At 43.0% G+C, this 20613-nt stretch overlaps 1 protein-coding gene across 8 annotated transcripts in view; it reads left to right on the top strand.

The window, feature by feature from the left end:
- Positions 1 to 20613, top strand: part of LOC138753762 (phosphofurin acidic cluster sorting protein 2-like) — a 301705-nt gene that overhangs the window by 21129 nt on the left and 259963 nt on the right. For 3 of the 8 annotated variants that reach the window (XM_069917139.1, XM_069917137.1, XM_069917133.1), the window contains exon 1: positions 11077 to 11264. In XM_069917139.1, the coding sequence (XP_069773240.1) occupies positions 11149 to 11264 (116 nt within the window). In that variant the 5' untranslated portion in view covers positions 11077 to 11148. Of the gene's footprint in view, positions 1 to 182; positions 246 to 412; positions 505 to 2325; positions 2484 to 3115; positions 3193 to 11076; positions 11265 to 20613 lie in introns of those variants that run through there. The other 5 variants (XM_069917136.1, XM_069917134.1, XM_069917135.1 and 2 more) reach the window with 5 other exon arrangements.

Raw genomic sequence — 20613 nt, 5'->3', positions numbered from 1 at the left:
TCTTTCAATGACAGAACTGATGATTTGGTATTTTTAAAAATCTGCTCAACCTATACAAATTATAATTAAATAGAACAATGTATTGTAATTCGGGAAGCATAAAATGTTTGTTCGGAATTTATTTCTTCTATAGTTTATGCCAAGGAGCTGGAATGTACAAAACTAATGATGTATTTTGGCAGCCTTATCTTTGCTGCCCATTTTTTTGTTTTAGGAAACGCTGAGACCTTGGCAACGCAATGAAGGTAAAAAAATTTAGTGCAGTATGAAGCTGTGTTTTGGAGTTACGGTATTTTCTGTGTTTGAACAAGTTGTTAAACATGAATCCTAAATTCCTTGCCCAGTGAATTAAAAAAAAACTTCTGGCATTGGTATATCAGAATCTGGTTGTTGCATTTTTCTACATATACAGTTCCTATAATCAAGAGTACTTTGAAGAGTTTGACATTCTCTGAGTCATCCTCAGGACATCAAGATCAAATCTTGCACCAATTTCCTTATACAGTAAGTAAAATCCCCATTATCCAGAATTCAAGGAGCTTAATGTAAATTTTATGAAGGAGAGAGGATGATGGACTATGTACCTGTCCGCATTAGAACATAGCACACTACATTACAGTACAGGCCCTTCGGACCTTGATATTTTGCAGACCCATATATATTCTTTAAAAAAAAACCCGCCCCCTCCCCCCCCACCCTATAACCGTCCATTTTTCTCCAAATCCATTTGCCTGCTCAGGAGTCTCTTAAATGCCCCTAATGTTCCAGGCACCCAGAACTCTCTGCATAAAAAAAAAACTTACCCCTGATGTCTCCCCTAAACTTCCCTCCCTTCACTTTGTACTCATGTCTTCTGATGTTTGCTATTCCAACCCTGGGAAACAGACACTAGCTGTCCACCTTAACTATGCCTCTCATAATCTGATATACCTCTATTAAGTCTCCTCTCATTCTTCTATGCTCCAAAGAGAAAAGTCCCAGTTCTGCCTACCTTGCCTCATAAGATCCAGGTAACATCCTGGTAAATCTCCATTGCTTCCACATCCTTCCTGTAATAAGGTGACCAGAACTGAACCCAATACTCTAAATGTGGTCTCACCAGAGATTTGTAGAGTTGCAACATGACCTCTCTACTCTTAATCTCAATTGCTCTATTAATGAAGCCCAGCATCCTATAGGCCTTCTTAGTTATCATTCAACCTGTGAGGTGGCCTTGGGGAATATATGGATTTGGACCCCAAGGTTCCTCTGTTCATCCACGCTCTTAAATAACCATTAACCTTGTACTCAGCCTTCAGATTTGTCCTTCTAAAATGCATCACCTCTCTCTTATCTGGATTGAACTCCCATCTGCCACTTTTCCGTCTAACTCTGCATTCTGTTTATATCATTTTGTAGCCTTCAACAATCTTCAGCTCCATCTGCAACTCCTCCTCCTTCGCATCATTCGCAACTTACTGACCCCTCCTTCCGCCTCTTCATCCAGGTCACTTATAAAATTCACAAAAAGCAGGATTCCCAGAACATATCCTTGCAGTATTCCATTAATCACTGACCTCCAGGAAGAATATTTTCCTTTCATTACTACTCTCTGATTTCTACCTGCAAGCCATTATTTTATCCACACAGCCAAAGTTCCATGGATCACATGCCTCAAGACTTTCTGATCAAGTCTCTCATGGGGTCCTTGTAAAATGCCTCGCTAAAATCCACGTAGACCACATCTACCACCTTGCCCTCATCAATTTCTTTTGTTACCTTCTCAACTCAATTAAGCTTATGAGGTATGACCTTCTCTTCACAAAGCCATGCTGACTATCCTTGAGTAGACTGTACTTCTCCAAATACTCAATAATCCTTTCCTTAAGAATCCACTCCATTAGTTTGCATAACACTTGACGAAAGACTCACCGGTCTATAATTCCCAGGATTCTCCCTATTACTTTTTTAAAACAAGGTGCCTACTTTTGCCATTCTCCAATCTTCTGGCACCTCCCCAGTAGCCAAAGAGGACTCATAGATCATAGCCATTGCCCCAGCTATCTCTTCCCTTACTTCCCACAGCAATCTGGGGTATATTGCGTCTGGCCTTGGGGAATTAACATCAATGTTAATGTTTTTAAGAAAATCCAACACTTCCTCTTCCTTAATCTCTACACTATCAGCACACAAGCCTGTTCTATTCTGACCTCACCCTGATCAAGGTCTTTTTCATTCAGGACTTTCCCATCCTCCTCCGCCTCTAGGTGTATGTTGCCTTCTTTATCCTTTTGCATAAATATCTTCTTTATTCTTGTTATTCTTCTGTTCTTCCCATATGCATAGGACGCCTTGGGAATCTCCTTAATCCTATATGCCAAGGCCTTCTCATGCCCCCTTCGAGCTCTCCTAAAATGAAGGGGTAGAGGGAAGGGTTGGAATCTTCAAGTTATATTTCAGAAGAGCTCTCCTGGAGCCAGCACATCAAGGCAACTATGAAGAAGGTACATGGAAACCTTTACTTTTTAAGGAGCCTGAGGAAATTTGGGATGTCATCAAATACTCTATCAAATTTCTGCAGCTCCAATGTGGAAGGTATACTGCGAGACTGCATGACAGCACATCACCCTAGTCACAACATTTTTTCACTGCTGTTGTCAGCACCTCTAGGTTCAAGAACAATCACTGGGGCTCTCGAGCCTTCCCTTGTTGCACTAATCAGAGACTGTTCTGACACAATAAAAGGACTATCTGCACTATTACCAAGTCACTATTTTTTACACTCTGAATATTTATTATCTATTTTTGTGTATTTATTGTCTTTTTAATTCAATTGAGTATTTAATATGTAATTGTTTATTTAATTGTTTGACTGGAAAAAGTGATTGTGGATATAGGAGAGCTAACTTGAAGCTCGAGCGATGGGATTGAATCAGCTGCCTTTATTTATACCGTACCAGTTTTCAGTTTCATTGACTTGGAGAGTTAGGTTGAAGTAGCTTTGAAATATAATGTTAATTTATTCTGTTTTGCTTTGCTTCATATTTGTTCATTTTTAAACTTACTTTTAAATATATTCTCTTTCATTGTTTCATGAGCTTTAAAAAGTATTCTCTTTAACTTGTTTCTTCTTCAGTGCCACAAGTCAATGAAAAACAATCAATACCTCAATTATGCATACCCTCATCATGAGAAACTGATACTTGTTGCCAGGTAACATAAATGGTTATTGTCTTGCAACCCTTCTGAAAATAATTCTCAGCTAATTTTCAATTGATATCTAATTTTTTTTGCCTTGTTTTAGCAACTAAATTAACCTGATTGCCTAATTTATATAACACTGTGATAGTACAGACCTATCACCAATGTATATAGTTACAGTATCTAGAGTATGTAATGACTGTGCTTACAGCAATTGGCTGAGAGCTTAGCCACACCTACTGTCTGGGCCTTAAAGGGTTGTGTCCCTAGCCAGGTCGGATCATTCCGGACTGGTCGGCCACCTGTGGAGAGCTCCTGTCTTTTGCTAATAAAAGCCTTGGTTTGGATCAACAAGTCTTTGGTTCTTTCGACGAGCTCTACAAACACTGGGTCATTGACAAATTCTTTTTTCATCCTTCATTTCCCCATTCAGTTATTTCTCAAATTCAAGGCAATGTGTTATACATCTTTCAATTCCCATCTCTTAGTAGAAATCTTGAATCCAATTCAAAACATGTGAAGAAGAAAATCTAGTTTTGAAGAATACCTTGGAAGGTGGCACCTTTCAGATTCTTCTTATAAAATCCAGCTTACTCTCAAAGGTGAATATAAAAGATTCCTCAGCATATTTTAACTAGGAGTAAGAAAATTATCATCCATCTCCTGGCCCTATAATTATTCCTCATGCAACATCATGCAGATTACCAGAACATAATAAACTTTCAGATTTATTGTCAAAGTACATACATGACATCACACACAACCCTGAAATTCTTCCTCCTGCGGGTGAGGCAGAATTACCACTTATTGACCTGTACTCAGTGAACACATTTAAACAAATTTACAAAATGTAAACAAGCTGACTGTAAGAAAGAGAGAAGAAAAACCAATAAAGTGCCAAAGTAAGAATCCTTAAATGAATCCCTGATTGAGTTTGTTATTGAGGAATCTGATGGTGGAGGGGTAGCAGCGTTCCCTGTAGATGTACTCAATAGTGGGGAGAGTTTACACAGCTTATCTATGCAAACAAATAAAGAACTGTAAACAGATAAAAAATGTAAACAAACCATGCAAATCAGAGAGAAAGAAAATCAATGCAGTTCAAAAGTCAGTCCTTAAATGAGTCCCTGATTGAGTTTGTTGTTGAGGAGTCGGATGGTGGAGGGGGAGCAACTGTTCCTGAACCTGGTGGTGTGAGTCTTGTGGCACCTACATCTCTTTCTGATGGTAGCAATGAGAACAGAGCATTTGTTGGGTGATGTAGATCCCTGATGATTGCTGCTCCTCTCCAACGTCAGTGTGATGCAGCGAGTCAACACACTTTACAGCACACATCTGTAAAAATTTGCCAAGGTTTCCAATGTCATACTAGACCTTCGTAAACTCTCGAGGAAGTAAAGGCACTGATATGCTGAGTACATATAGTGTAAGTTGACTGACATGTTTCCTGAGATCATGCGGTGACCAATATGAATTTAATCCTATTCTGAAAAGAAAACAGTTCTTTGAGCCATTTGGCTGTGTTCCTTCACTGGCATTTTTCTTTCTTTGGCTTGGCTTCGCGGACAAAGATTTATGGAGGGGGTAAAAGTCCACGTCAGCTGTAGGCTCGTTTGTGGCTGACAAGTCCGATGCGGGACAGGCAGACACGGTTGCAGCGGCTGCAGGGGAAAATTGGTTGGTTGGGGTTGGGTGTTGGGTTTTTTCTCCTTTGCCTTTTGTCAGTGAGGTGGGCTCTGCGGTCTTCTTCAAAGGAGGTTGCTGCCCGCCAAACTGTGAGGCGCCAAGATGCACGGTTTGAGGCGCAGTGGTCAATGTGGCAGGCACCAAGAGATTTCTTTAGGCAGTCCTTGTACCTTTTCTTTGGTGCACCTCTGTCACGGTGGCCAGTGGAGAGCTCGCCATATAACACGATCTTGGGAAGGCGATGGTCCTCCATTCTGGAGACGTGACCCACCCAGCGCAGCTGGATCTTCAGCAGCGTGGACTCGATGCTGTCGACCTCTGCCATCTCGAGTACTTCGACGTTAGGGATGAAAGCACTCCAATGGATGTTGAGGATGGAGCGGAGACAACGCTGGTGGAAGCGTTCTAGGAGCTGTAGGTGATGCCGGTAGAGGACCCATGATTCAGAGCCGAACAGGAGTGTGGGTATGACAACGGCTCTGTATACGCTTATCTTTGTGAGGTTTTTCAGTTGGTTGTTTTTCCAGACTCTTTTGTGTAGTCTTCCAAAGGCGCTATTTGCCTTGGCGAGTCTGTTGTCTATCTCATTGTCGATCCTTGCATCTGATGAAATGGTGCAGCCGAGATAGGTAAACTGGTTGACCGTTTTGAGTTTTGTGTGCCCGATGGAGATGTGGGGGGGTTGGTAGTCATGGTGGGGAGCTGGCTGATGGAGGACCTCAGTTTTCTTCAGGCTGACCTCCAGGCCAAACACTTTGGCTGTTTCCGCAAAGCAGGACGTCAAGCGCTGAAGAGCTGGCTCTGAATGGGCAACTAAAGCGGCATCGTCTGCAAAGAGTAGTTCACGGACAAGTTTCTCTTGTGTCTTGGTGTGAGCTTGCAGGCGCCTCAGATTGAAGAGACTGCCATCCGTGCGGTACCGGATGTAAACAGCGTCTTCATTGTTGGGGTCTTTCATGGCTTGGTTCAGCATCATGCTGAAGAAGATTGAAAAGAGGGTTGGTGCGAGAACTCAGCCTTGCTTCACGCCATTGTTAATGGAGAAGGGTTCAGAGAGCTCATTGCTGTATCTGACCCGACCTTGTTGGTTTTCGTGCAGTTGGATAATCATGTTGAGGAACTTTGGGGGACATCCGATGCGCTCTAGTATTTGCCAATGCCCTTTCCTGCTCACGGTGTCGAAGGCTTTGGTGAGGTCAACAAAGGTGATGTAGAGTCCTTTGTTTTGTTCTCTGCACTTTTCTTTGAGCTGTCTGAGGGCAAAGATCATGTCAGTAGTTCCTCTGTTTGCGCGAAAGCCGCACTGTGATTCTGGGAGAATATTCTCGGCGACACTAGGTATTATTCTATTTAGTAGAATCCTAGCGAAGATTTTGCCTGCAATGGAGTGCAGCGTGATTCCCCTGTAGTTTGAGCAGTCTGATTTCTCACCTTTGTTTTTGTACAGGGTGATGATGGTGGCATCACGAAGGTCCTGAGGCAGTTTTCCTTGGTCCCAACAAAGCTTGAAAAACTCATGCAGTTTGGCATGCAGAGTTTTGCCGCCAGCCTTCCAGACCTCTGGGGGGATTCCATCCATACCTGCTGGCATAATACTTCACTGGCATAATTTTGTTGCAAATAGACAGAATGGAATTTTTGCAGCTGGGAATCTGAAAGAAGATTAATTGCATCCCTGAATAACTATTTCAGGTAGAATAAGATACAGAAAGTTAGGGAGATTGGAGGCCAATGAATTTGGTTTAGATTGTTACAGCAAAATGTTAGTATGGACACAATGGGATAAATAATCTCCTTCTGTAAATATCCAGCTTCAGGTTTGCAGGAGAACTCGATACTAGATATAGGGAATGTTACTTTGGCTAGTCTTTCCCACTTGAAAGAGGGAAATGTAATGATGAGAGAGGAAAAATTAGATGTTGCCAAAAATGGGAAATTTTAAGCAAAAGGAAAAGGGGAGGAGGGAGGATCATTTAAAACACTAAAATAAAAGGAAATCTAAAAAAAAATGGAGTTCTGGACTTGTCTGTTTATTGCAAGCCAAGCTGAAAATGCTATTTCTCTGTTTAGTCTGTGCATTTCACAGTTCAGTCTTAACTACCTCCAGCCTTGTTTTATGTGTTGTGTACACATAATGATTTTCATGGCATCCATATTATAATCAGCACTTTGCAATCACAATATAGTCACTGTAAACAAATCCCAGCACTTTTCAATACACAAATATTTATGAATGGTAAAAGAGGCAAGGTGACACCAAAGTGTTTAAATTCACCCTATGGCTTTATATTGGAAGATATGTTTAAAATCCTGATTTGTGCTGTGTGAGATGATATCTTCGAGGGAAGACATTGTAAAACTAAAAATTTAGGAGACGATGTATTTAATGGGATTGCATTTACTAATTCGGCAGTGTCGGTGTGTGGAGAATGGAGATAGTAAGGCTCCCTGTGGTATAGTTACACTCTCTTGGCTGTTATGAGAAAAATAAGCATGAAGTGCCTGCTACTGCTGGCACCTGTGTGTTTATGTCCCAGCACAGACATCCTTCACAGAAGAAAAAGCAAGAGGAAATCCGCTCCAATGAAAGAAGATATTCAACAGTAATAAAGATAGCCTAAGACATAGGACGTCAGCTGCAGTTATCTGAGCTGGCATGCAAAAAACATTGCTGGGAAACCTGTTCTGCTTTCTAATTAAAACTAGTGACCCCTAAATTATGTGGCGGCTAGATTTTGGGAGAAACTCCATTTTCTTGACATTGCATTAAATACTATTCTTTTTAAAACAATATAACTTATTGTGCTGTTAAGTTTAATGACTACATTTAATACCACAATACCTAGAAGCAAGTGAACATTGGGTTAATTGAAAATATTCCATTTTGAAAGTCTGTAAATTCCAATCAATGAAGTATTATTCCCCTGTATTTAAGGGATCCATTTAAATTTGATCAGTGCAAACACTGGACAAGCTATTCACTACTTGGCATTGTTTTAGCTTTCTTTACGGGGCTTTCTCAATCTCTTCTCTTGAGAAGGAGGCAGTCAGCTCCTCTTGTTCAACTTGATCCAAACTCGACAGTTCCAACATAAGCAAGAAGTCATCTATTTTAGCGGGGTCTCCCTCTGATTCTGATTTCTACGGCTCTGTATAGAACTTTCTAAATGTTTCATTTATCTTCTTTGGTTTATATGAAGTGCCTTCCCCATTTGAATCACATTAATTGCTCTTCCACCCTCACCTGCTAAGACAGGACTTTATGGGCCCTTTCCCCCAGCTCATAATACTGTTGTTTCGAACTTAGGATAATCTTTTCTATCTTTCAATGGCTGTATTGACAAAAGACCTGGACTTATGTAAGGTCTGGTATTTATATGGGAGATAAGATAATTATGGCAGAAAGATAATTTGTAAATGCTCTCCTTGTTGTAATGCAGGAAAAATGGCAAAGTGCACAAACAGCACTATGATAATAGCGAGGTAGTCTATTTTAATAGAGGTGGTTAGGACTATTTATTGGTATAGACATGAGCAGATAAGATCATTTTGCAATCTCAGCAGTAAGGCAGCACCTCCCTCAGTTCTGCACTCCTCATTTTGAACTGTATTCTCTTAGTACTGCACTCATCATCTGCTACAGTACAGTGGTTCTTGTGCTCCTTCAATACTGCACTCTTCCCTCAGTTCTGAACTCACTCAATATTGCACTCCCCATCCTAAGTGCTGCACTCCTCACCTGAAACTGTTCAAATTCAAGTTTACTGTCACATTAGTCAAGATCTGGTCATAAGGTTTTTTTTGTGAGAAATCCAGCTAACCATTTCATACACCATACAGTAAGTAAGACAAATAAAAATAAAGTGCAGAGCTACAGAAATTAGTTGGTATAGAACAAAGGCAACATCATTTTACTACAACATTATTCCTAATAAAGGGTAATGGCCCAAAACATTGACTATTGCCTTCCACGGATGCTGCCTGACCTGCCAAATTTCTCCAGCATTTTGTGTGTTGCTCCAGTTTTCTAGTATTTGCATATTTGCTATTATCTTATTAGTTGAGGTTCATTCAAAATAAGGCTGAAGTTAGCAATGGTTTTCTTCAGGGGAGATCTTTCTGTTGGAGTTCTTTGTAGAAGTAACAAGCAAGACAAAGGAGAGTCAACGAAATACATGTGGATTTTCAGAAGACCTTTAACAAGGTGCTGCATGAAGCTGGTAAATGAGATAGGAGTCCATGGTACGGTATTATGGAAATGGATAACACCATGGATAGAACTTTGGCTGACTGGCAGAAGCAAAGAGCTGGAATAAAAGGGTCCTTTTCTGGCTGGCTGCCTGTGATTAGTGGTGTTCCGCAGGGGTCAGTGTTGGGCATACTATTTTTTACATTGTATGTAAATAATTTGGATGATGGAATTGATGGCTTTCTGGCCAAGTTATGAGGTAATAGCAAAATAGGTGGAGGAGTGAGTAGTGTGGAGGAAGTAAGGATTCTTCAGAGGATCTTGGATAGGTTGAGAGAATGGACAAAAAAAATGGCAGACGGAATTCAGTATAGGAAGTGAATGGTCATGAACTTTGGAAGAAGGAATGAAGTAAACTATTTTATTAATGGGGAGAGAAATTCAAAAAGTAGAGCTCCAAAAAGACTTGGGAGTCCCGTGTAGGATTCCGTTAAGGTTAACTTGCAGTTGAGTGATTAGTAAGGAAGGCAAATGCAGTGTTAGTATTCATTTTCAAGAGTACCAGAATATAAAGGTAAAGATGTAATGCTGAGGCTTTACAAGGCATTGGTGAGACCATATTTGGAGTATTGTGAGTAATTTTGGGCATCCTATCCAAGTAAAGATGTGCTGGCATTGGAGAGGGTCCAGAGAAGGTTTAGGAAAATGATTTCAGGGATGAAAGTGTTAACATATAAGAAGTGTTTTATGGTTCTGCACTTGTTGGAGTTTAGAAGGATGAGGGACATTTCTTCAAAACATACCAAATATTGAAATGGCTAGATAGGGTGAAAGTGGACATGTTTTTAGCAGTGGGAAAGTCTAGGAGAGTTTCTTCAGCCAGGTGGTGGTGAATCTATGGAATTTGTTGCCACAGACAGTTTAGGAGCCCAAGTCATTGGGTATATTTAAAGCAGAGAATGATTAGTAAGGGGATCATAAGCAGGAAAAAGGGGTTGAAAGAAAAAATACATCAGATTTGAATGGCAGAAAAGACTTGATGAACTGAAGGGCCTAATTTTGCTAAGTCTTGTCTGATAACAGCAGGAAAGAAACTGTCCTTGAATCGAGGGAGGTGGATGAAGAGTGCATAGCAGGAGCAATGAGTCTTTTAATCTATTGGCTCATTTTCCATGACAGTGGGAGGTCAAGATGGGGGTGGAGCTGTGTGATGGACTCAGCTGCATTCACAACTCTGTGGTTTCTTGTAGTCTTGGGCAGAATAGTTCATACCACACAGCCTAAAAGCACACCCTGTCAATGGTGCATCTGCAGAACGAGCTGAGGGTTGTAAGTGACATGCCAAATTTCCTCAGGTTTCTGAGGAAGTAGAGGTGCTGTCTTAGCCATTGCGTCAACGTGGGTGAACCAGAAGCCAGTGGAGACGCTTACACTGAGGAACTTGAAGTTGTCTCTACCTTATTCATCACTGACGTGGACCAGAGAGTGATGGTCACCTCTTTTCCAGAAGTCTACAACCAGCTCCTTGGGTCTCGCTGGTTGACACTGAGGGAGAGGTTGTCCTGCCACTCACTCGTCCCTCTACTTTTCCCCTCTATCCTCCCATCCGTTGTGAATATGCGGGCAGCGGGATAATCATCCCTCTTGTGTTCACTGGGTCTCTTGTCAGAGGTTTTGTGCCACTGTCACCTGGCACTTTTGGTTGGCCCAGAGATTGAATTCGTGGTGGTTCGAGATCCTGCCGACGCCCCTGGTGCGACTGCATCGCGCCTTCGGGACTGTGCCCCCCCCCCCGGCCCGCACTCCTCCCTCAGCGCAGCGGTTGGCCCGAACCGGGTTTGCCGTCGCCTCCCGGCGGAAGGGTGCGTGAAGGGGGCAGCAGCCGCCCGCGCTCTCCTCATCCCCGCAGCTTCGACGAGGACGGTGCAGTGACGTCGGCTGCGCGCGCGGTGGCGCGCGAGGGGGGAGGGGGGGGGGGGGCTGCTGACGCGCTTCCGGTGGGTTGGCCGCCACCGCAGTGAAGGAGGAGAGGGGAAGGTGTTTGGATAGCGGTACTTGACGTAGTATGCACATCGGCGACTGACACGCTCAGCATGGCCGAGAAAGGGAGACTCAGCTTTACCGGCTCGTCCGGCCTCAACAAGCCCGTGCCTATGAACCTCTTTGCCACCTGGGAAATAGACGGCTCTTCGCCCAGCTGTATACCCAGGTACGGGGCGTGGGGCTGGGGGGGACACCGAGTTGGAACAGGGGCGCGAAGGCATCAATGAGTTCGGGGTTAAGGTTTGGCGGGGCAGCGAGTGTGGCAGAATTGGCGTCCGCAGGCGTGATGCACGAGCAGCAAGGGCTTGCAGAATTGCATGTGGCAGGGCGGATTTGACACGGGAGGCAGCAGTCCGTTAACGGGGGCTGGGGGCTGGGGGTGGGGGCATGGCCGGCGTAAATGAACTACTGGGTTATCACTCGAGTTGGTCGTGCTGCAAAGGAGAGAAGGGGCGAGGAGCCCGATGGTCCCTCCGAGATTGGAAGTGATCTGTTGGAATGTTTTTGTTTTGGGGAATCCACATTGTTTGGAAAGTTGTGGGGTTTGACAGAAATATGATCTCCAGCCGACAAACGTGTGATTCTGGTCCACGCAGAATTAAATGAACGTTTAGTTCATTCCACTTCATGATTGCGTAGAATGAGTTGCCATGATTGTTGCTGTTTTATAGCAATATTTAATGATGCATAGATCTATCTTTAAAACTTTTAAAATGTAACTGCAGTTCAGATATCTTGCATGGTAATTGGCTTCAGTTTTTACTGGTGCTTTGGCCGATATTTTTGCAATCTGTAATTGAGTTTAGATTTGTCATTTTCTGTGGCCTTATCGAGGAGCAAATTTTTGTTTCTTTCTCAGCGCTATTTGCCACGTTAATTACAGGGATGAAATGTACAAATGGAGCAAGCAGTGCAAAGAGAATATGTGAACAATCGATGCTTAGTTGTTCTATTGAACACTTCAGCATTTCTTCCTCCACCTCCTCTCCCCCCCACCCCCCATCCCCTGCCACCCACCACCTTTAAATTTAGAAACAATTGAGTTACATTTATCAGCAGCCAAATGATTGACATTTTGATTTGGCAAAGTAGATTATTTGAACTCCAGTGTATTATCGTGAAGGCTGATGTATAAGGGCAAATGGACAATCAGATTTTGTACAAACTACATTTAATAAAATATGAAGTGTGAAATGACTACTAAAACAGTAATTTGGAGAAGACAAATGTTCTAGTGCCTTTTTGTAGTTTGGAAATCCAAAGTAGAATTCTGTTATTTCTAACAGGTAGGAGAGACTGGCAAATAACTTCACGACCACCTGCCACAAAGGAAGGAACTTGAATGGAGTGGATCCTTGTTCTAGGTTGTAAATACAAAGTAAATAACTAGATTTTTTTTTAGCATCGCTTTCTCTATTGTATTTTTAGGAGTCTGCCAAATGGACTGCAAGCCACTGTCTTCACAATGTCTCTGCCAATGACCTCTTCAGAGATTAATTCCATGTGGGGATTTGATCCCACATTCAGAATGAATTTCAATATCACTTATCTTTAATACCAAGTGTAGGAGCATTAAGACCAAATATGAACCTGATCCCTCCAATGTGAGGAGATCTTCTGATATCAGACAACATCAGGCTGAATCCAACAGGAAAAAGACCACTGGGATCAATTAGATCTGTGTATGATGACTGGGATGTTATTGGTAGGGACATCCAATCACCCTGCAGGAATCCAGGACCCATCTCCATCAAGCAGGCTGAGATAAATGCCCATTAATGTCAGCAAATGCGAGGGGTCAAGCCTTTTCCTTCCAGAGTTGTTTGATATTTGCACACTGAGATTTGACAGTATTTATGAAGTAACATTAAAAGGATGTGTGGTTCTTATTACAATGGTTAGTAAGAAATTCTTGATTCCAAGTATCCAGTTCAAAGCAAATGAGGCTTAGTCTGGGATGTTGTTTTACTGCTTTGTGTTTTAGCTATCTTAAGGAAAGAGATGTATTTTCATTGCAACTAACTTTATGTTTAGATTCCTTTGTAAGTCAACCCAATAAATCAATTTTAAATAATAAAGAGCTGCAATTGGCCCCTGTTTTGCAGCAGAGGTTCTAAAGTGCCACAGCTATAATTTTATATCCGGGTTTTTCATAAGGCACAGTAGTTGGAAATTGTTTCTCAGTTTTGCTTTCATATCCTCTAATAAATTGGAAAAGTATAATTTGCATCTGTGCATTGTCTCTAATGTTTTAGGGTATCCTAAAATTGCAGTCAATTTTTTTTATAGGCAAATGGAGATAAAATAAAAAATGCTAAAGGACTGCAAAATCTGTACATTGATGAGGGTTAGATGCTCATTAAAATGCAAGGTAACCTATGATCATTTGAATAACCATCAATTGCTTGAAGTGGTGCCTGAAGCAATTCAGCAATTGTCAAACCAGATTATTTATTCTATTACAAGATCCTGTTTAGTAAAATGGGATTATCACTGAGGGATAGTATAGACAGGAGAGATTGAATGGTCACAGTTAACACAAGCACCAAGCACAACATAAGTTGCAGCTCAGCGATAATTCGATACATTGGAAAAACTGAGGGAAGGCTTGTCTCAGTCTGTTCCAGAATTTGACACATTTGCAAAGACACTGTGATTTTACAAGGGAGAACCATGCTGGTGGCTGAAGAGGAAAGATCTCTTTGAAAGCAGCTCTTGTGCCAGTCATTCTTGTGGAATTCAGAGCAACGAATGCTCTGTGAATACTCTGCCTTTTTGGTGGATTGACCTGTGCCAGGAGCGTCTTTTTGGGAAACAAAGTGCTTCATTTTGATTGTGACCAACAGTGAAGGTCACTTGGAGACACTGCATCATTTAAGTGTGACTAGCAGTAAAGTAACTTGGAGAGACCAGTGCCAGGGTCTTGGAAGCTTTGTGGAGGCCGCCCAGTTCAAGTCTTGCCTACTAAAGGACCAGGAGCTCATGTGGATGGACATTTCTTCAACAGCAATGCAAGAAGAATTTGCGAGTCTGTGGCAGCCCAACTCCAGTCTTCTCATCAGTTCAACATTAATTGCGGGCATCAAATTTCAAAGGCAACTGGATTTGAAAGACTGAACTTTGAAGTAACTTTCTAGATTTTGGCCTGAATTGTAATGGTTTGGGTATATCAAGCTGGGGACAGATTTAGTGTTAACGTTAGTTTAAAAGTTAAGACTAATTTAAGAGTTAGAAATAAAATTAATGTTTTAAAATTAAACACTGACTAGTTCATTTCCTATTGCTGCTTGTTATAGGTGGTTCATAACAATTCACTCTATAGATCAAGGCGGAAACAAAAAGAGAATTCCATCGCTTAGTCAAAATGTCATAGAATGTATAATCACATTAATCTGTTTGTTGAATGTGCATATTGGTTGTTACAGTTTTTTAAAACTGCTGGATACCAATTTTTAAATACAAGATCTAATGCTACATTTTTTCAGTTGATTCATAAAGTAAACGTTTAGCAGCATGGATTGCATTCCACCAATGTGATTGCATCTTCAGTCCAAGCTTTGTAGTTGGGTGATGTTGAGGCAGATTTATTAGAACAATTTGATAATTCTGAGACCTTCATGAAGTGTGATAGTTCTTGTGTTTCATTTTGTATGTGATTAAGTAGGGTTGAGTATAAGACAGGCATTTTAGGCAAAGACTAATTTGTAATTGAGTCAGCAGTTACAAAGTGGAACTAAACATTCAAATTAAATATTTATTTATTTTGCCTCAAATGCATATTATTCCTGGCATGGTTTGGATTTTGATGAAGTAGAATCATTAGGAGTACTCTAAAAATTGTGTAATTGAAGAAATGCTATTAATAAAATGATACGCTCTATCAATGATTCCAAAGACTGAGAGTGAGAAACGATAGGCTTTATTACACTAGATTGTCACTGGCCCAACTCTGCTCAAATGAATGGATAGGGGGAGGGAGGTCAATCTTTATGGCCAGGTCACAAGGGGAGGAGTTACTAGGGAGCGAGTCATCAGTGGATGGGCCAGCCACTCATACACAGCAGTATATACATATCACCACATTCACCTTCCTCTTTAAAACAAAACCCCGCCGGGTTAAAATCCTCGGACTAGTCCAGTCGGGTGGTCTCCTCTGCCTCTCTGCAGCTCTGCCAGTGGTATACTGGTCGGGTGTGTGTCTTTAGGCTGGGGAGGTAGGGTTGGCTCTGTAGGAGGTTGGGTTTGGTTGTATGTGGGAGCAGCCGTGGTGGTCGGAGCAGCTGGAAGGGGGTTTGGGGCGTGTGTTATGGGAGCCCGGGATGTGGGGCGTGTGTTATGGGAGCCCGGGATGTGGGGCGTGTGTTATGGGAGCCCGGGATGTGTCGCTAACCTCCACCGAATCCCTGAGAGGGGTGATGTGGGTGGGATCTGGGTTGGCTGGGGTGGGGAGTGGGTAGGGGTTTTGGGCACGTGCCAGGTACCAAACAGGGACTGTGTCCTCATGGCTGTTGGGGTACAGTACGTAGACATATTGAGGATTGGCATGCAGGAACTGCACCTCTTCAACCAACGGGTCGGTCTTATGGCCCCTTGTGTTTCTGCAGCAGGATGGGTCTCAGAGATGAAAGCCAGGGAGGCAATGTGGTTCCAGTCTCCAACCTCCTGAGGAAGGAAAACATGGGGTCATGTTGGTAGTGGTGCATAGGAGGGATCGGATGGCAGTGGAATGCTTCCAGCAGGATTTCCCGCCAAAGGGACACTGCCTGGCCTTTTGACTTAAGGGCCAGGAGAACTGCCTTCCAAACAGTAGTGTTTTTTCTCTCTACCTGGCTGTTTCCCCTGGAGTTTAGCTTGTGGTCTTACTAGTGGCTATACCTCTAGTCAACAGGTTCTGCTGCAGCTCGTCACTCATGAAAGGGGACCCACGATCGCTGTGGATATAGTTCGGGTACCCAAAGAGGGTGAATATGCTGCAGAGTGCCCTGATGGCAGCAGCTGAGGTCATATCGGGACGGGGTTGGCAAAGGGGAATCTTGTCAATGACATTGAGGAAATGGACATTCCTTTTGGATGAAGGCAGGGGCCCCTTGAAATCGATATTGAGTCGTTGAAAGGGGCATGTGGCTTTGATGAGGTGCAACTTGTTGGGCCGGAAGAATTATGGTTTACATTCCGCGCAGAGCCAACAGTGTCTGGTCAGAGTCATGACATCCTCGATGGAGTACAGGAGGTTCTGAGCTTTTATGGATGGAACAGTCTTGTGACTCCAGGGTGGCAGAAGTCATCATGGAGGGACTGGAGGCAGCTGAGATGCGCGCACTGGCCCACATCCCCTGGGATAGGGAATCTTGGGGGGGGGGGGGGGAGGGTCGTTGAGCTTGCCAGGCCGGAATAAGATATCATAGTTATAGATGGAGAGCTCGATTATTCACCTCAGGATTTCTTGGTTTTATCTTGCAGTTTGGTGTTGAACATAAAAGCCACGGCTTGTTGGTTTGTTAGCAGGGTAAATCTTTTCCTGGCCAGGTAATGACACCAGTGGTGTACCCCTCAATGATTGCCTGTGCTTCCTTCTTGACAGAGGAGTGCTGTGTCTCGGAGCCATGGAGGGTGTGGGGGAAAAAAATGCCACTGGCCTGCCCGCCTGGTTCAGAATGGTGGCCAGCGCGAAGTCGGAGGCATCGCTTTCCACCTAGAATGGGATGGATTCATCCATTGCATGCATTGTGGCTTTAGCGGTGGCTCCTTTGATTTGGGCGAGTGCAGCCTGGGCTTCTGCTGATAAGGGGAACTTTGTGGTCCTTACCAGGGGGTAGGCTTTATCGACATAATTGGGCATAGTACCAAGGTTTGTAGGATCGGGAGTTCCATGAGGGGACACATGTGGTTGGGGTCAAGGGCAATGACACTATGTGCCATGATGCATCCTCGGAGGGTAAAGCGGGTAGTGCTAAACACACACTTCTCCTTATTGTAAGTCAAATTGAGGGACTTAGCGGTGTGGAGGAATTTGGCAAGGTTCACGTCATGGTCCTGCTGATTGTGGCCGCAGATGGTAATATTGTCCAGGTAGGGGAACTTGGCTGTAAGTTTGTGCCTATCTATCTTCCTCTGGATCATGGAGACGCCATTAGTGACTCTGAAGGGTACCCAGAGGAAGTGGAAGAACCTACCATCCGCTTCGAATACAGTCTTCTGGGTGAAGGGGGTGTTGGTGGTACGCTGACTTAAGTTCAGTCGTGGAGAATACCCTGTTCTGTGCAATCTTATCTACCATATCGGCAATCCGGGGGAGTGGGTAAGCATCCAGCATGAATCAGTTGATCGTCTGGCTATAGTCGAACACCATCCAGGGTTTACTCCTGCCCCTGACCACCACGACTTGGGCTCTCCATGGACTGAAACTGTGGGCTATGATCCCCTCCACCAGGAGTCGCTGCACCTTGAACTTCATAAATGCCCTGTCCACAGCGCTATAGTGCCTGCTCTTTGTCGCAATGGGCTTGCTGTCTGGGGTCAGGTTCTCAAATAATGATGGAAGGGATATGCAGAGGGTGGAGAGGCTGTAGGCGGGGGCGGTGAGTTGGAGGGGTTGCGTACAATTATGGGCAGTGGTGACCATCCGAACGGATTCGTCACACTCCTGAACTGGCTTTGGAAGTCGAGGGCCAGGAGGATTGGTGTGCAGAGTTGTGGCATCACAGTAAATGGAAATTAACAAAATGTTGGTCCCCACCATTAACAATGCTTATACAATACCCATGGATCTCAGCAGAATGGTCCTTTTTGGCCATTGAGATTGGGCTGCTCATAGGTCTTACAGAGAGGGTGAGTTTGTGGGCAGAGTTCGGATTGATGAAGCTCTCTGTGCTCCCACTGTCAAACAGCTAGTTAGTTCTTTTTTCGTTTACCTTGATCTCCATCATCAAGTGGGTAATCGGGTAAGGGCTGCCTTGGTTCAGTATCACGGAGGCCAGGACTGGATCGTCGTCGCTGTCCCAGGGTGGGGGGGGGGTGCAATTGGTGAGATGCCAGCCCCCATGTTGACCACGTGGTTGTGCTGGGTGAGGAGGAGAAAAAAGGCGGAAGTGATGTCGTCCAGGAAGGCGGAAGGGTCGTTGGATAAGATGGCAACTCCTGAGTCGCGCATGCAGTTGAGCCATTTGGAATGGAAGTGATGTCAGGATCAATGGCCTACCCCCGGGGTGCACGCAGCACTGCTTGCTCGGGAAGGTTTGGATTTACAGACCCGGTGGTAATGTTCTTTTTTTTTCACCCACATCCCAAACAGGTGGCTTCCTTTGCAGGGCAGAGTTGTCAGCGGTGCTTTAGCTGGCCACAGAAGTGGCACCATCGGACGATGGTGGGGTCATGGCCTCCTGCATGGAGGCAGTGTGTGACGCTGGATCCCAAAATGGTGGCGCCCGCGGCACGCACGTGGAGGCAACAATTGTCTCTGTGTTGTGTTGGGCAGAATTGAGAGTCCAAGCAAACTGGAAGGCTCCTCTCATAGGCAGCTTGCCTTCCTCAAGCAGTCGTTGATGGATGAAGTCAGACCTCTCCCCAGACACTCAGGTTTCCCGGACTAACTCCTCCACACACTGGGCTGCAAGTATAGGGGTCGAAACAGTGCTCTGGCAGTCTCTCCCCAGGTGGTACAGGGCCTGAAGGAACTCATCCATGGACTCACCTCCAGGCTGCTGTTTCCTCGAGCCCAGAAGGTATCGTGAGTGCACTTCATTCACCTGGGGTTGCAGAGTTCAGCCATGGCCTCTGGGTAGGTAGTGCAGTTTCTGATCACCTGGTATGCTTGGTGGCTCACTCTCACTTGCAAGATCTTGAGTTTCTTCTCATCTGAGTCCACCAGGTCTGCTCCGACTTCCAGAAAGTTCAAGAAGCAGGCAATCCACTGCTCAGCAGCTCCAGGCACCTGTGGATCGATGTCTAGCCTGTTGGGTCGCAGCAGCTTGTCCATCCTTTGTGGAAAATTAAGGTGTATTAAGTTGGTACGCTCTATCAATGACTCCAAAGACTGAGAGAAACGATAGGGTTTAATTCACTTAAGATTATAGGTGGCCCAACTCCATGTGCTCAAATGAATGGATAGGGGGAGGGAGGTCAACTTTTATGGCCAGGTCACAAGGGGAGGAGTTAGCAGTGGGCAGGCCAGCCACTCATACACAGCAGTATATACATATCACCACAAAACACTTGCATTAAACATAGTTTGTCTGATTCTATAATTAATATACTAAAGCTTGCAACATATTTTACATCCATACTATTTCTTGAGTATAGTTTCATGCAAAAAAAGTCATTCAGTTATTTCCAGTTTTAGCAGAGAACTTTTTAAAATTTTTTTTAAATTTTTCACACTATAAACCATACTGACCAAAATACATACATTTTCTCTTGAATATATACAGTAATTTTCTCCCCTTTTTCCCCCCTCCCTTCCCTCCCTCCCTCTCCCCCTTCCCATTTATTCAAAGTTCAATCTATAAGATACATTAAACCCGTTAAACAATGTCGTCACTTAATAAAAATAAACAAGAAATTTTTGTCTTTTACTTATATACTGAGTCAGTTAATTTCGTTGTATTCTCCTTCTGTCATTTTAGGTGGTGGAGGTCCATGGGACAGAACTTTTTTGATTAAGCATTGACATTTTTTTGGCTAATTTGAGATTTTGACTCTGAGGTCACTTGACTTTTGTTGGTATGGACCTCGGAAGAATAAATTGAGTGCAGATGCACTTATTAAGAAATTTATTCATGTGTATATAAAATTACAAGACTACAAGGAAGAAAGATTTATACAAATCAAAATTACGATGGATGAAAGATTGAAATATACAAATTCAAATGGTCAAAATTTTGTCAAGAGATTATTACAAATACAGTCAATGCTAAATATCGAATGGTTCAATATGATTTTCTTCATCAATTATATTATACTCCACATAAATTGAATGGACTTGATTCTAATTATCTGGATAAGTGTTTTTGATGTACCAAGGAAATTGGGACTTTTTTTTTTAAACTTAGTCCTGTGAAAAAGTGAAAAGATTTTAGAACGATTTGAGTACATTGCTAGGACAAATTATGAAAATAAAGATACACAAAGATCCAAAAATATTTTTACTTGGGAATATATATGAAAAAGATACAAAACTGAAATTGGACAATTATCAAGAAAAATTATTACATATAGCAGTAGTGACTGCAAAGAAATGTATAGCGGTAACATGGAAAACTGAGAGTGTGGTACAATTAGGCAGATGACATATTGAAATGCAAAATTGTATACCTTGAGAAAAAAAATACATATAGTTTAAGAAATTGAGTTGAAAACTTTTTATAAAATTTGGAAACCATATATGGATTTTATGAATAAAATTCAACCCACCTTCTCCATCTTACCCACCCCTCTCAATTAGAAGCTACAAAAACAATCAGTGAATATTATATATGCTAATATTATATATGTAGAAGTAGGTGTTCTTTTTTCTTTTT

Source organism: Narcine bancroftii, chromosome 2, assembly GCF_036971445.1.
Source record: "Narcine bancroftii isolate sNarBan1 chromosome 2, sNarBan1.hap1, whole genome shotgun sequence".
NCBI lineage: Eukaryota > Metazoa > Chordata > Chondrichthyes > Torpediniformes > Narcinidae > Narcine > Narcine bancroftii.
Note: the sequence above shows the minus strand (reverse complement) of the source record. Positions and strands in the feature narration are given on the sequence as shown.